Source organism: Letharia columbiana (genome assembly GCF_014066305.1).
Source record: "Letharia columbiana isolate WasteWater2 chromosome Unknown Sc0000028_s0, whole genome shotgun sequence".
Taxonomy (NCBI): Eukaryota; Fungi; Ascomycota; class Lecanoromycetes; order Lecanorales; family Parmeliaceae; genus Letharia; species Letharia columbiana.
In genome coordinates this window covers 242,375-255,921 of record NW_023501070.1, presented here as the reverse complement: position 1 = coordinate 255,921, position 13,547 = coordinate 242,375, and the positions used below count along the sequence as shown (strand labels likewise).

At 46.3% G+C, this 13,547-nt stretch overlaps 4 protein-coding genes across 4 annotated transcripts; 3 read left to right on the top strand and 1 right to left on the bottom strand.

Moving 5' to 3' along the window:
- Nucleotides 1-1,982: 1,982 nt before the first annotated feature.
- Nucleotides 1,983-3,931, top strand: HO173_008164 (uncharacterized protein; the record flags this gene model as incomplete). Its single annotated transcript, XM_037310064.1, has 6 exons — nucleotides 1,983-2,005; nucleotides 2,055-2,904; nucleotides 2,976-3,137; nucleotides 3,203-3,498; nucleotides 3,550-3,629; nucleotides 3,687-3,931. 6 exons carry the CDS (start codon nucleotides 1,983-1,985, stop codon nucleotides 3,929-3,931), a joined length of 1,656 nt encoding a protein of 551 aa, XP_037163024.1.
- Nucleotides 3,932-4,506: 575 nt separating this feature from the next.
- HO173_008163 (uncharacterized protein) lies at nucleotides 4,507-6,316 on the top strand (the record flags this gene model as incomplete). Its single annotated transcript, XM_037310063.1, has 4 exons — nucleotides 4,507-4,784; nucleotides 4,940-5,207; nucleotides 5,257-5,804; nucleotides 5,929-6,316. 4 exons carry the CDS (start codon nucleotides 4,507-4,509, stop codon nucleotides 6,314-6,316), a joined length of 1,482 nt encoding a protein of 493 aa, XP_037163023.1.
- A 205-nt stretch (nucleotides 6,317-6,521) lies between these two features.
- HO173_008162 (uncharacterized protein) lies at nucleotides 6,522-9,070 on the bottom strand (the record flags this gene model as incomplete). Its single annotated transcript, XM_037310062.1, has 10 exons — nucleotides 6,522-6,641; nucleotides 6,690-7,051; nucleotides 7,100-7,300; nucleotides 7,364-7,463; nucleotides 7,518-7,583; nucleotides 7,636-7,749; nucleotides 7,917-8,378; nucleotides 8,536-8,596; nucleotides 8,668-8,796; nucleotides 8,847-9,070. The coding sequence occupies 10 exons, from the start codon at nucleotides 9,068-9,070 to the stop codon at nucleotides 6,522-6,524; spliced, it is 1,839 nt and encodes a 612-aa protein (XP_037163022.1).
- Nucleotides 9,071-9,905: 835 nt separating this feature from the next.
- HO173_008161 (uncharacterized protein) lies at nucleotides 9,906-12,859 on the top strand (the record flags this gene model as incomplete). The annotated part of the gene is made up of 4 exons (XM_037310061.1): nucleotides 9,906-10,309; nucleotides 10,360-12,152; nucleotides 12,257-12,520; nucleotides 12,699-12,859. The coding sequence occupies 4 exons, from the start codon at nucleotides 9,906-9,908 to the stop codon at nucleotides 12,857-12,859; spliced, it is 2,622 nt and encodes an 873-aa protein (XP_037163021.1).
- Nucleotides 12,860-13,547: the final 688 nt, after the last annotated feature.

The following is a 13,547-nucleotide window of genomic DNA, read 5'->3' as shown; positions in this document are numbered from 1 at the left end:
AAAAAAATTCTTAAATTTAATCTTATAATTATTAAAGCGTAAGGAATTTAAATATTACTTATTAAAGTTCGCTTATCTATTTACTCGATAGCTCTAATTTAAAAAAAATTATAAATTTAATTTATAAACCTTTACTCGTAATTATATAATATTAGAATTTATCTATATATTTTTAACTTTAATTTTTAAATAGAGATAAGATATTATATTAAGAGAATATATAATTATATCTTACGAGTAAAGGTCTATAAATTAAATTCATAATTATTTTTTTTTTAATTAGGGCTGTCGAGCGAACTTTAATAAGCGATATTTGAGTTTCTTACGCTTTAATAATTATAAGACTAAATTTAAAAATTCTTTTTTTATCTGAAAGCTTATACTTCGTTCTATAATTTAAAAAAATTAATTAAAATTTAATTAAGAAAATAAAAAAGTTATTCTATATGTTAATAATATATATCTATTTTTTTTTAATAAGAGAGCTTAGAAAGATTATCGAGCTAACTTAGTCGATCTAATTAAAGAGCGTAGCGAATTTAAATTTATAATTAATTATATATATAAATTTAAGATTTTATAACTTAGCTTTATCTTATTCTTTTATATATACTAATAATCGCTTATAATACTTTTCTCGAGAATTTCTTTAGAGATTATTAAATTCTATAATATAATAATAATATTATTATTAAGATTATAGATATAAGAAGTATATATATACTTCGAAAAAGAAGTTTTACGAAGAAGAAAGATATTTCTTAATATAATTCTAATTAATTAATTACTTAAGCTAAAGCTATAAACGAAAGAGAAGAAAGAAAGCGATATACTAAGTTACGCTAGTAAGATAAGTTACGCTATATTAAGAATATAATACTTATTATTTAATAGTAATATTACTATTAATTAATATTACTTAAAAGAATATAATTAATAGAAATAAATCTTCTTATTTACTTAGATGAAAAGCGTAGAATTTAAATCGCTATTACGTTAAAATTTCTAATTTTTATAGATTATTTATCTAGATATTATCTTTTCTTATAGAATTTAAATTATTACTAGTCTAAAAGATATAAATTTTTTTAAACTTAGAATTTTTTAACTTTTACTTCTTTTCTTTAAAAATTTATATCTTTATAATCTATTTATAGAATCTTATAATTCTTAAAGCTCTATAACGAGACTAGTTTATTTTATACGAGACGATTTTAAAATACGATAATTTATATATAAAATATCGAGTAGAATTAGAAATATTCTATATCTTTTAAAATAATATCTCGAAAATTACTTAAATTTCATATTAGTATTATATCTTTTCGATCTTTATAAATTATAAATTAACTTATAATTTAAATATATTTAAATATTTATCTCTTAGAGCTAAAATCTTAATCTTAACGTTAAACTTATATAATATTTCTATATACGTATTAAAGATATAGGGCTAATAATTAACTAATAAAAAATTGAATATTATATTTTAAAAATATATAATTATCGATAAAGTCTTAAGTAAGAAATTTTCTAGAATTTAAAGATACTCTTAAGACCTCTATAAAATACATCTAATATGATATTATTTTATACTATAGCTACTTATACCCTATATCTTATTAATATAGGTCGAAATATTCTATATATATAATCCTGTTAAGACTCTTCAGATATGATTAGTAAAACCCCTTTGCCGATCTTAAAGTAGACGCTTCCCAACCTGACCGCGGAAACCCTTCGCTCCATACCCGATACGGTAGGCTCAGATGTTGCTGTCCGTTGATTTCGAGTGCCCTTTGTCTTCTATACATCCCAGCATATCTTATCCTCCCTTCAAACACCTATTTCGCTCCATGTTCGTCCAGCCTTGAGCAAGCTGACTTGCTTATCGACTTTATCTCCATTATCCTTTAAGCACGTCAGACCGTAAATTGGTGTATCACTTTGCGAGACTATTGTTTTCTGGTTGGACTCGTGGTATGATATCCCCACATTTACCCCTGTAAGCAGCCGTTTCTTCCTACATCTTCACGGCACTGACATTCCGTAAGCTTGGGCAGTGATCCTGCTGCCAACTCCATCAAAGCGTCCTCGTCACTAGATTCACGTAGATCACTGGTGCTACAAGCCGATGGACACCTCGGAGAGCTGGATGCGCCTGAAGTATCAGACTCTTTTTCCCCATCCGTCGTCGATGAAACCTTATCCAGCAGCAATCCTCGAGCCCAACCCAATGCTTCCTTGACATTCGTCAACGGCCTCGCTCTCGTCCTCGGCCTTCAGATCGGCTCCGGAATCTTCTCTGCTCCTTCCCAAGTGAGCAATCACGTACCATCTCCGGGCGCAGCCGTCTTGATTTGGCTTGTGGGAGGCATCATGGTCTGGACAGGCGCCGCCTCGTTCATCGAACTCGGACTAGCAATACCTAAGAATGGAGGTATCCAGGAATATCTCAAGGCCTGTTATGGTGATTATCTCGGATTTCTCTTTACATGGATATGGATCGCCATATCAAAGCCTTGTGCCATGGCAATGATTGCGATGATTTTTGCCGAAAACTTGAGCATTGCGGCCGGGTCCGTCGACGTACTTTCTGCGTGGGAAGTAAAGATTCTTGCAATACTAGGACTCTTCTTGATTACCTGCATCAACTGTCTTGGTACGATTGCCGGAGCACGGGCTGCGAACGCGTTTCTGATCTTGAAGCTACTCGCGGTTTTCTCAATTGCTGCCACTGGCATAGTCATGGGTGTAACAGGCCGTCGTTCCCATGAAACAGAGCCTGAGTGGTTCGCAAGTGATCCAGATCCGCATCGCCAGACCATGCTCAACTGGGCTAAGGCAGGTGAGTACATTACAGCTATTTACGGCGCACTTTTCTGCTACGGTGGATGGGAATCGGTGAGGACTATCTGATCTTCCCGTCACTCATCCTAACCATTAATGCTAACGCCTACATCTACGAGCTTCAGATCGGCTTCGTTGCTGGCGAGATGACTGACCCATCTCGTGATTTACCTCGAGTAATCAACACTGCCATGTTTGTGGCCGTTAGTGGCTTCGTTCTTATGAATATCGCACTTTTCATGGTAATTCCGTTTGAAACGATGAGAGAAAGAAGCGTTGTTGCAGTGGTCGGTGCTCCCGATAGACTTGCACACCCTTAGGAAGGCAGAGTCGATATTGACACACCAGCCAGGAGTTTGGTCTGCACGTTTTCGGAGCTACCGGCGGCACGGTCTATTCTTTAGTCGTTTCAGCATCTTGTTTGGGGGCTTTGAATGCGAATGTCTTTGCAACTGGGAGACTAATTGTCGCCGCGAGTAAGAACCATTACTTTCCCAAGTTTTTCGGCAACGATCATTGCTCTGCGAGAGAAGAAGAGTCGCTTTCTACAAGGAAGGCACTGCAAAGGTTCCCAGCTTTTGTGTCCGCTGGCATCTTGTGGTTCGCCGAGAGAACGGAGACTCTGCGCTGGGACAAGAAAGTACCCATGTAAGTCAATTCAGACCACCGAAATTGCTTCAAAATGGGCTGACCCCGTAGATATGCAATGATCATGAACGCATCTATTGCAACACTCTACGTCGTCGTAGGGACTTTTGACAGCTTGGTAACATTTGTAGGTATGATATCCACGTCAGCTTCTTAAACTATGATCATGATCGTTAAATGCTATGCAGGTATTTCAGAATATTCGTTCTTTCTACTGGCCGTCCTTGGAATCTTCATACTCCGTCGTCGCGGAAAAGCTCTTAATAAACGGGACAAAACATGGACCTTTAACCCTGTTATATTTTGCGCGTTCAGTGCCTTCCTCGTTATACGGGGCATTATTACAGATCCAATACAGGGACTCATAATCTTCAGCCTAGCCGTGATTGGATGGGCAATGTTTAGGAGAGTCTCTGCGGCCGGGCTGATCTGAGGTAAATGACTCGATACGAGCACTTTGAGTCATACCTCTATGCGTTCGGTGGTCTTTGGGGCGGGGCTTGCATGGAGAGGCTAATGCAAAGGGCGGGTGAAGTGGCCATCTAGGACATCGGAATTTGCGGGCCAAGAGCCCATCATGCATGTCGAGCCTTGTCTAGGCAACACAAAGCGCCACCAGAAGACGTCGAGAGATTTCCACCGTGTCACATGCTTGACTCGCCCAATTGAACTTGAGGGAAATCTGCGAGGCTGCAAGGCAGCGCGTAAGCCAAAAAACCCACAAATAAAGTGTGTGGACCCTGAATGATAAGGCATTGAATGATTTGAATATCGTTGTGTTAATGGATGCACCCCCACCTTGCTCGCGACAATGACTGGTCCCTTGAAGGCAAATCTATGGCCAATGAATCGCTGGCACAACCCCTCAAGGAATGAGGCTCAAGACCATGAGAGTAAGCTCGACCAATATCACGTATGATACACCCCTAGCTGATGTTGAGAATAACAAAGGTCGTTGTCTGTGAAACCATATCAAAGGGAACGATAATATTCTAATGTCCTACCTCCATGGCTCTATGCAAGGTTCGCAGCTATAAGGCACTTGCTAGAAGCTTTCCGGGACTGACAAGGTATACCGGCCGCTCTTATGCAACGGCGCCGCCGCTTGTTGTACCACATGAGAGGATTGAAGAGCATCCTCGAGCATTTCGCTTATACACCAAAAGTCATATCGCCACGCTTTTTGAACGTTATGCCCCCAGGTTGGATCCCACCTCTTACCTGGCTGCCGCTCAAGTCTTCCCCATGAGGGCCAACAACTATGTCGTAGAAGATCTCATCGATTGGTTGGTCTCCGAGTCTTCCTACTCCCTGTAAAAATCATAACAGTCTGAACAAGATTTGGAAGGGAGATAGTATTGTTTACCTTAAGTTTGGTTGACGTGCTCTCTGACCGTGAATCTTTGCTGCTCTAATGCTAAAGCCTTTGCCAATATAACAGGTCCAATGTGCCCGCCGATCCAATCTTTCAGCTCGTTTTTCCCCAACCAGCAATGCTTTCGCACCATGATCTCGATTCAATGGTCTCCGCCGTCTCCCAGGTCGGACTCTCCAAAGTATCTTTGCGCGAAAAGGCCGAGAAGATCCGTGCTACTCTCAACCCGCATCCTGCAGGCCAGAAGGAGGAGAATGTGCCTATTCTGCACGATCAAGAGATGCTTGGTACGCAGCACAAGTACCGTGAAACGATACTCTTTTTCCCCACAGAGGTCGGAGCCCAGTTGTTCAAGTTTTGCAGACCTTGCTCATTGACTGTAGGGTCAATACTGTCATTCTTTCTGTACTTATTGCTTCCGCTGGGCTCAATTTACCTCCGTCGGATCGGAACAACAATTCCAGTCCAAAGAGGTCAAGCACCTAAAACGCTACATCAGTCAGCATCCACGCGTGAAGGATCTTCTCTTTACTGGGGGTGATCCCTTGGTGATGTCGTCTCGAACCTTGCGAAGCTATATATCGCCTCTGCTGAACAGTTCAGATACTCAGCACTTGAACACCATCAGACTAGGGACAAAATCCCTAGCTTACTGGCCATACCGCTTTTCCTCCGACCCAGACTCCAGGTCCCTCTTACAGCTGTTCTCCGAAATCGTGGATTCAGGGAAACATATTACTATACAAGCGCATTTCACCCACCCCCGGGAACTTGAGCATCCGGCTGCACAGAAAGCAATGAGGCTGATCAATATGACGGGGGCACAGATCAGGTGCCAAGGTCCCCTTATACGAGGGATCAATGATGATCCTTCGACCTGGGCGAGGATGTGGGATCTGCAGACCAGACTGGGTGCTGTACCTTATTACATGTAGGTAACTATCGTATTTTCCAGGATTTACCGACTCTTGGACGAGGCTCTTCCATTTTTGGAGGCATGGAAAGATTGGCTTTAGTCGGCAAACATTGCTGATACGTACTCGCATCTGACGTAGGTTTGTGGAGCGTGATACCGGAGCCAAGGACTACTTTTCGGTTCCCCTCGCATCGGCCTACTCGATTTTCAGTTCCGCGGTTGCTAGCGTTCCTGGTACCGCGCGGACTGCTCGAGGACCCTCGATGTCAGCGTCTCCAGGCAAAATTGGTATAGTTGGCATTGAAGAAATCTCTGGAGAACGTGTTTTCGCACTGAAGTTCTTCCAAGCGCGAAATCCGGCCTGGACAGAGCGGCTATTTTTCGCAAAGTTCGATGCGAGGGCTACCTGGCTTGACGAGCTGAAGCCTGCATTTGGAGAGAGTAATTTTTTCTTTGAGCAAGAATATTGTGACATCAGTGCAAAGACTGGCAATAGGCAAGGCTCCTCTGGGCAATTTTTCAATTGAAGACACCAGAATGTCTTTACTGTTGGCGAAGTCGCAGCTGGTCTTGAGAACATCGGACTATACTAGAAAATATATGACAGGTATCAAGCTTTGGATGCTTGGTTCCTCATTCTACTTGCTCCAACAGGTAATAGAATGGGAATCTAGCTCTTGACTGACATCTTTCTAGCAGATTCAAGATATACTGAATTCCACACACAGCCCATTACATTTCATCCTGATCGCGGTGTCGGCGACAAATTACAAGATCCCAGAATTCCTTCAACTTGTCTAGATAGAGCATGGCACCCTTAACTATACAGGCCGCAAAGCCACTCAATCGACGCTTTGTTGAGAATTAGACTAGAACTTTCATGGACAATCTCAGACTCACCTCAAAGGTAATGTGCACGGTCAAACCTTCCGTGCGCTCCTGAAGAGGCTCCGAGTCGTATCCAAGGAAGTGAAGAATGTGTCGATCCCAGAGCCAGTACGCTGCACCTGCTGCGAAGCAAGCAGTCCCAACTGTCGGACCAACCCATGAAGCTACGACCCGTTCTTTGGTGTGTAATGTGTTCTGTAGGCTTGCGGGGAACCAATCCACCACGAAGACGAACAGATTGGCGACTATGTATATCCCTGTGAGAGGGAATAAGTACCATAGTCCTAAGCTGCTGCCCTTGGGCGACCACTTTTGGCCCTCGTATTCGAAGGTCTTCAAATGGGGTGCAGCCAGCAGTGCAATTCCAAGGACCACTATATACAGTGAGTCTGGAATTTAACAGACGGGGACCGACCACTCACTTGCAACGACCGTTCTATCATAGTAGAAGATGGTGCTGAAGACGAGATAACCGTTGGCATTCGAGAGTGGTGTTGCGATGATAAAAACGGTGGAAAAAATGAAGTGAAGTAATAACGCTGGCCCTGGCGTATCATATCTGGTGGACTTCGCAAAATATGCAGGGAAAGGAAGGATGCCAAGACGAGCTATCTCCTGTTTGACTGTTTCGAAATCCCCTCAGCATTACTAGCTCCTGGCATTTGGAGCATATCCATAGCACTCACCTCTTACTGCGGAATACGTGGCTGACATGATATTTCCGGCTGCAGAGATCGCCAGCAGTGTCCCCGATGCCGTGCGTGTCTTTGGAGATGGCCCGAACACCTTGGCAGATGGGTCGTGATCAGTATGGGTGAAATGGGTTTGAAAGTTGCTCACCTTCGAGAAGAATAAGGAAAGAACGTCCGATGAGTTGATCAGCTCTTCTGTGGAGCAAGCCGCGAACTTGAGATCCTATCAGCCATGACCCGTGATTGGGCTAATAGTCAAGACCCACCAGCGAAACGTTCACCATAATGTAGAAAAACCAGACTATCAAAATGGTGAACTTGGCTCCTCGACGAAATACTCTCGTTTCGTCTCCAGGCGGCCTCCGAACTTCCTCCAAGATCTTCCAAGTTTCAAACGAGGTCAGCTTCTCACAACGCATGCTCAACGATCAGAAAATGATGTCGCTCGTGTGCAACATAGGCCGACAAAATTTGAGTGCTGATTATGCCAATGTGGTAAATTGGCTTCTAATTCTTTAAAAGGTCAAGATAGGAAAATGTGGCTCACAAAATTTGCGTTCTCATAGCCGCTGTATACTCTGAAAATGTCCAGCATGGCAATCGAGACCGGGTACAGTTTGAGCGTCGTTCCAGCGAAAGCATCGCTCAGATTCTTGACCCCATAGGGATCATCCAGCACTGCTGCAACAGGCGTGCGTTCGTTCCGGAGAGCACACAGTCCAAGAATCGATACGATGGAGAGAAAGGTAATCTTATAGACGGCAAAGGCGTTGGCGAAGCGCACATAGTTGATCCGGGAGAAAGCCTGGAGTAGGCAGACGGCTGCAATGAGCAATATAGCGAATAATTTCTGCAGGCGTGGATCCAGAACGGTGCCCTCGACAGTGCTGGCCAGGAGAACAGATTGGCCGAAAACCAGACTGTTCGCTTGGCTTCCACTGAGGATGATATAGAAGATGGAATACGTGTAAGTCATTAGGAGCTTTGGTTTCGTCCAAACAAAGTCGATCTAATGTCACAATATCAGCAGAATTTGAGACGGTTGTGATCTTTTATCATGTGCACTACGGCTGTCCGGACACCAGATTCTCACATCGAATGAGGCATCCGGTCTCTAGAATGGTAAAAGGCGCAGGAGCCGTCCAAATTAGGAGAACTCGACTCACATAATGGAGCTCTCCTCCGCTAAGTGGAAACCTGATACCGTATTCCAAGTAAACTGCAAGTCTAGTGGGTGTTTGTTGGTCAGAATAAGGCCAGGATTATGGTTTTTGGGTCACGAAGAAGGTATCGCTCACCCTGCCCAGCTTACTACGCCGCCTAGAAGCCATAAAATAAGACTGATGCCTTTACTACCAGTAATTGCCAGTACTGTTGGCGGCGCAACGAATACTCCGGTTCCAACCATTTTGTTCAAGATCAGCGCACTACAATCACGTCAGCTTGTGAAAGAAAAATATTGTGTGAGGGGCCCCACCTGGTGGAAAAATATCCGAGATGATCCCTTGGCCTTACGAGCTTCAACTTCCCGTGGCTACCAAGGTCGAGATTATCAGGTCGACCAGTCTTTGCCTGGTCTGGGCGCAGCATTCTGCTTTCGTCATCTTGGTAGGCGTCAAGCTCGATCTCATGATTAGAGGTCGGCCGCCGTACGTTGTTTCGCTGCGAACGAACGACAGAGGGCGACGGATTTGTCGACATTCTCCGGTAGGAGACCTCTTTGCCGGCTTCTCAAGTTGTCTTCCGCGAGGGTTCGCTTGAAACCAGAGAAGACTGGCGCAGGTGCCGCTCAGAACAAGAAGCCAGCCGTCCTGCAAAAAATATGCAGCGGTGATTAATAACAGCATTCAACGATTCGAACCGCTGCAGGTTGCAGTGCATTTAAGATGAGGTCTCCCTGGTTGCAGTCGTGTGCCTCTTCTGACAGCGCTCTTAGAGCGGATCTTACGTTTGATGGGCATGCTTCTTGGTGCTTCCGTAAGCCGTGAGTGCAACGCACTCAACATAGCCCAGGCCCCAACGTCTGTATTATCAACGGTTGCGACACGGCAGCGATAAGCCTACGAGGCAAATCTATTACAAGATTACACATTGCCATGCGGCGTTTTATGCGCCAGACCCTGATTCGACTGTTTTCCATGTGGGTGATGTGGCTCCTGCAGTCAGCATGCAATGCTTCAAGGATCTTCAGTCTCAATTTCCTCATTTGTTACGTCTTGCCTTTTCATTGGAGGTTCGCTATCAAAAAACATACAGCAAGGCGATTTCAGGCAATTGACTATACCCAACTCACTCGAGCAGCTCGTCAGGCTTGTCTATCCTACCAATGTCCTCCCTTGTTTGCGTCGTCACTCCAGGGAGTGGATACGAAGGGCCCAACCCCAGATTTCAGTCGAGGCTCGGAACTATTTCCTCCCACTTAGTCGTTATTAATTGCTGTCCGAATCCGCAACCTGCACCTTGGCGCTACAAGGCTCTGCGCATCAACAAGCCACACGACACATTGGAATGAAGGAGTGCGTGTTGCAGAAGCTTGATGGCTGCTTCAGCTGAGAACGAGCCAAGGCGCGATTTGCGGCTCTTAAAAAATGCAAGGTACCTTTTTGGCCGGTATCTGAAGTTCTTCCTACCTGTATCTGCATCATGTGCCAAACTTGCCCATACACTGTCGAGCTTGCAGAATGGCATATATCGATTCAACAGCAGATACAACACGGGCAATGAGCCCCTATCAGTGTACTCTCAACTGACTGTTGGACTCTCTGACACTTTGGTCGCCCTCCGGCGTGATCTGATCTCCTGCGCTCGTCAGTATGAGTCAGACACGCTGGACACCGGTGACTGGTCGTTTGAGCTCGACGATGCGTCGATGGAGCGACTTCAGACACGGCTCAATCCTATTACAATGGGCGTAGAGATCATCAATGAAGCAATGGAAATGTTCGTCCATTACCAGGTCCATGACCTGTTCACAGATTGACATCAAACAGGGCACTGAACGAGAGTTCTGGGATAAGACCATCAGAAACGGTCGAAGAGATATACAAGCGTATCGACGAAGCCAAGAACAGTTCAGCGCGATTGCAAAAGCTTGTGAACAGCTTCCTTCATGGCATCACGGTACAAACCAAGCTGGAGACTACAGATGGCCGTGACTTGCATACCTTCACCTCCGCCAACATCTCTCACCGCGAGGTTGGGCAAAATGTTGCGGCGAGGCTGAGGCAAAAGACGCAAGAAGCAGTCAGTACCAAGGAGGAGGATGAAGGGCCAATGGCATGGAAGATCCGACACAGTATTTACTGGCTCTCGAAGAGTTCTGACGACTTGAGAGAGTGGAGGTCCGAGAATGGCCTTGCACTCAGCTATCATCCAACACCTGTATCTGACAAAGCATGGCATACGGTTGCGACAATATTCATCGACGCCCTCAAGGCTGCATGGCTGCTTGGCGACTTAGGTGACCTTCGAGCATACAAAGAGCCCAGCTTTGAGATCCAAGAGGTGGTCGCGTGTGCTAAGAATAAGGTCTTGGGCCTTCTCCAATCCTTCTTCACGGATATATTCACCGTGCCTAACTACGATCTCATCAACGAGCTGGGTGATTTCGACATGTGTACAGACGACGAGCGAGAGCAGAAATCTTCTCATCTCTCCGATTCATCCTCGATCCCCTCGTCGCCTGCTTCGGAGCCAGAAATCATGCGCAATCTCATCAGTGAGCTAGGAGATATCGGCAGATGTACAGACGACGAGCGAGAGCAGAAACCTTCTCAGGTCTCCGATTCGTCCTCAATCCTCTCGTCGCCTGTTTCGGAGCCGGGAGTGATGCGCAGGCATTTTACCAATTCGACTTTTCCTGTGGAGCTGGAAGGTAGCTGTCTGGTATCACTGACTGATTTGCACTCTCACCACGTCCCCTCGGAGCTCGGAGCGGTTCCATCGACGCAAAGGAAAAGCAACTTGTTTCTTTCGAACGCTGGAGGCGTCCATGCTACCAACATCTCACCCCTAGCAGATGGGCTTCATATCACAAATCTCGAGAACGCGTCTGCCGACTATGAAAGTATTGACCACATTTCGGCCCGGCTCCATGAGAACGAATTGTCCAACGCAGAGACGGAATCTCCAAAACCGGTGTGGACTGGATTCCAACACAACGTTTTCTCGATAGAATCCAACCCTCCACACAACACAGCCTTCATCCCAACCCGCGTCCGCATCTTCAAGTTCGACTCGCACGTCTCAAGCTATCTCCACCTCATCACCTACAGGGAAGCCCTCCCAACCAGCCGAAGCGTCATCCAACCCTCCACCGCCGCCCTGGTCCCCGTCTACGCCTTCGCCGCCGACCGCTCCGAAGGCTCAGAACTCTACATCAGCGACTCCGGTCTGCGGCCGAGTCTACGGTACAGATTCGACTGCAGGGATCCCGACGGGAACCATCACCCGTGGGAGCTGTACGGCTTCCAAGGAGCACTGATGGGTGCGTACTTCGAGGGTGACTACAGCGCTGCGAGCGTCTCTCTGCACCGGTGCGGATCACACACGACCGAGAGGGAGATCTTCCCATGCATACAAGTGTGGACCGACCTCCCGAGCGCCCACCCGGCTCTTGCAGATTCGTCGTCGCCCACGAGCCTATGGACAACGTCGGCATCGTCGTCACCACCCTCCTCGATCTCGAGTAAGACTTTCTCCGCACTGACGAGCCGTCTCACGGACAACGTCAACGACTCGAAGATGTTCATCTTCTCCCGCAACTTCATTTACGTCCTCTTCGGTCCGTTCGCCGACTCCCCTTCTCCCCTCCTTTCCTCACCACTCGAGGTTCATCCGGAAAAAGTATTTGCCGCATGCATCATCGCTGACCCATACCCTCCCTAGTCTCCGATCGCGTCACCTTGCTCCGCCCGAAACAGGGCGGTATACTCCAGCACGGCCGACACCAGAAGAAGCCCCTCGTGCGCTTCGTCCCCAACAAACACAGCGGGACCTCGGCAATCCGGGTGCGGACTTTGAAAGGCACGCGGAGCATGCCCGCGGGGATACCGTTGGATCGTCGGGGCATCAGATACGGAGATCAGGAACGGGCGGAGGCGGGATTCGAGGATTTCCAGAGCCTGGAGTTTGAGTTTGATTGTGAGGATGGTATGGGTCCTTCTTTTCTTTTCTTTCTTTCATTTTCTTTCTCCCATCTTTCCTCTCCCATCCTCCCCCCTCTACGCCCCAACCCTCAAACCCACCCCGCCCACATCGAACCGATGGCACTCACCCCACGTCCGGACGTCAAGTGTCGTCGAGGAAGGCTAAATCCGGGCGGAAACAGACGCCGCGACCTTCACCGCCCACTTCAAAGAGTACGTCGCGGATTGGCGGCGGCGCTGCGCGCCCGTTGAGGGTTTCCGCGAGCTCCAGCGGAGTCGCCGCATCACCGTCAGCTCGAGGACTACGTTCCAAGGCGGCGAGGGGCGGCAGACGGTTCCGTAGATTGTGTTTTTGCTGGGGAGGGGATTTGAAGGGAAAGGTGGTGTTTGGATATGGCTTTTGATTCTGTTGTTCTTCTTCCCCCTTTTTTTGTTTCCTCTTTTTTTTTGGGTTGATCTTGGACGCGAAACACTGCCAGCGTCGAGAGAGGGCGCTTTCCTGAGATATTCAAAATCCCTCAGATACGTGTGATGGGGCCGACGTGTCCGTCCGTCAGTAGCGGAGGATTCTCAGTGCTTGATACCAAAGTCCTCCAATTCACTTCACTTCTTTCTTGTATCTAGCTAGCATTTACAGAGAGAGACGCGCAATTCCCCGTAGATGTGTCGTCGCTCAGCCACCTTGGTTGCTCGAAACGATTTCCTCCACTTCACTTCACTTCACTTCACTTCTTTCTTGTATCTAGCTAGCTAGCATCTACAGAGAGAGAGAGAGACGCGCAGTGAATGATGAAATCCAAACGAGACGCGATGCGACATCGGTGTAGGAAACTCCTTAATGGATTGGATGGTATGCGTACCGTAGCGCAGAATTGAGCCCGCTTTGCATATGGAATATGTATGTGTGTATATATATACCCTAGTTTTCAAGCAGAGATGATGATGATGATGATGATGATGATGATGGTGATGGTGATGCAAAGAAGCAGCATCACACGTTACCAGCCGAGAGGACACGACGACGAAAGCGG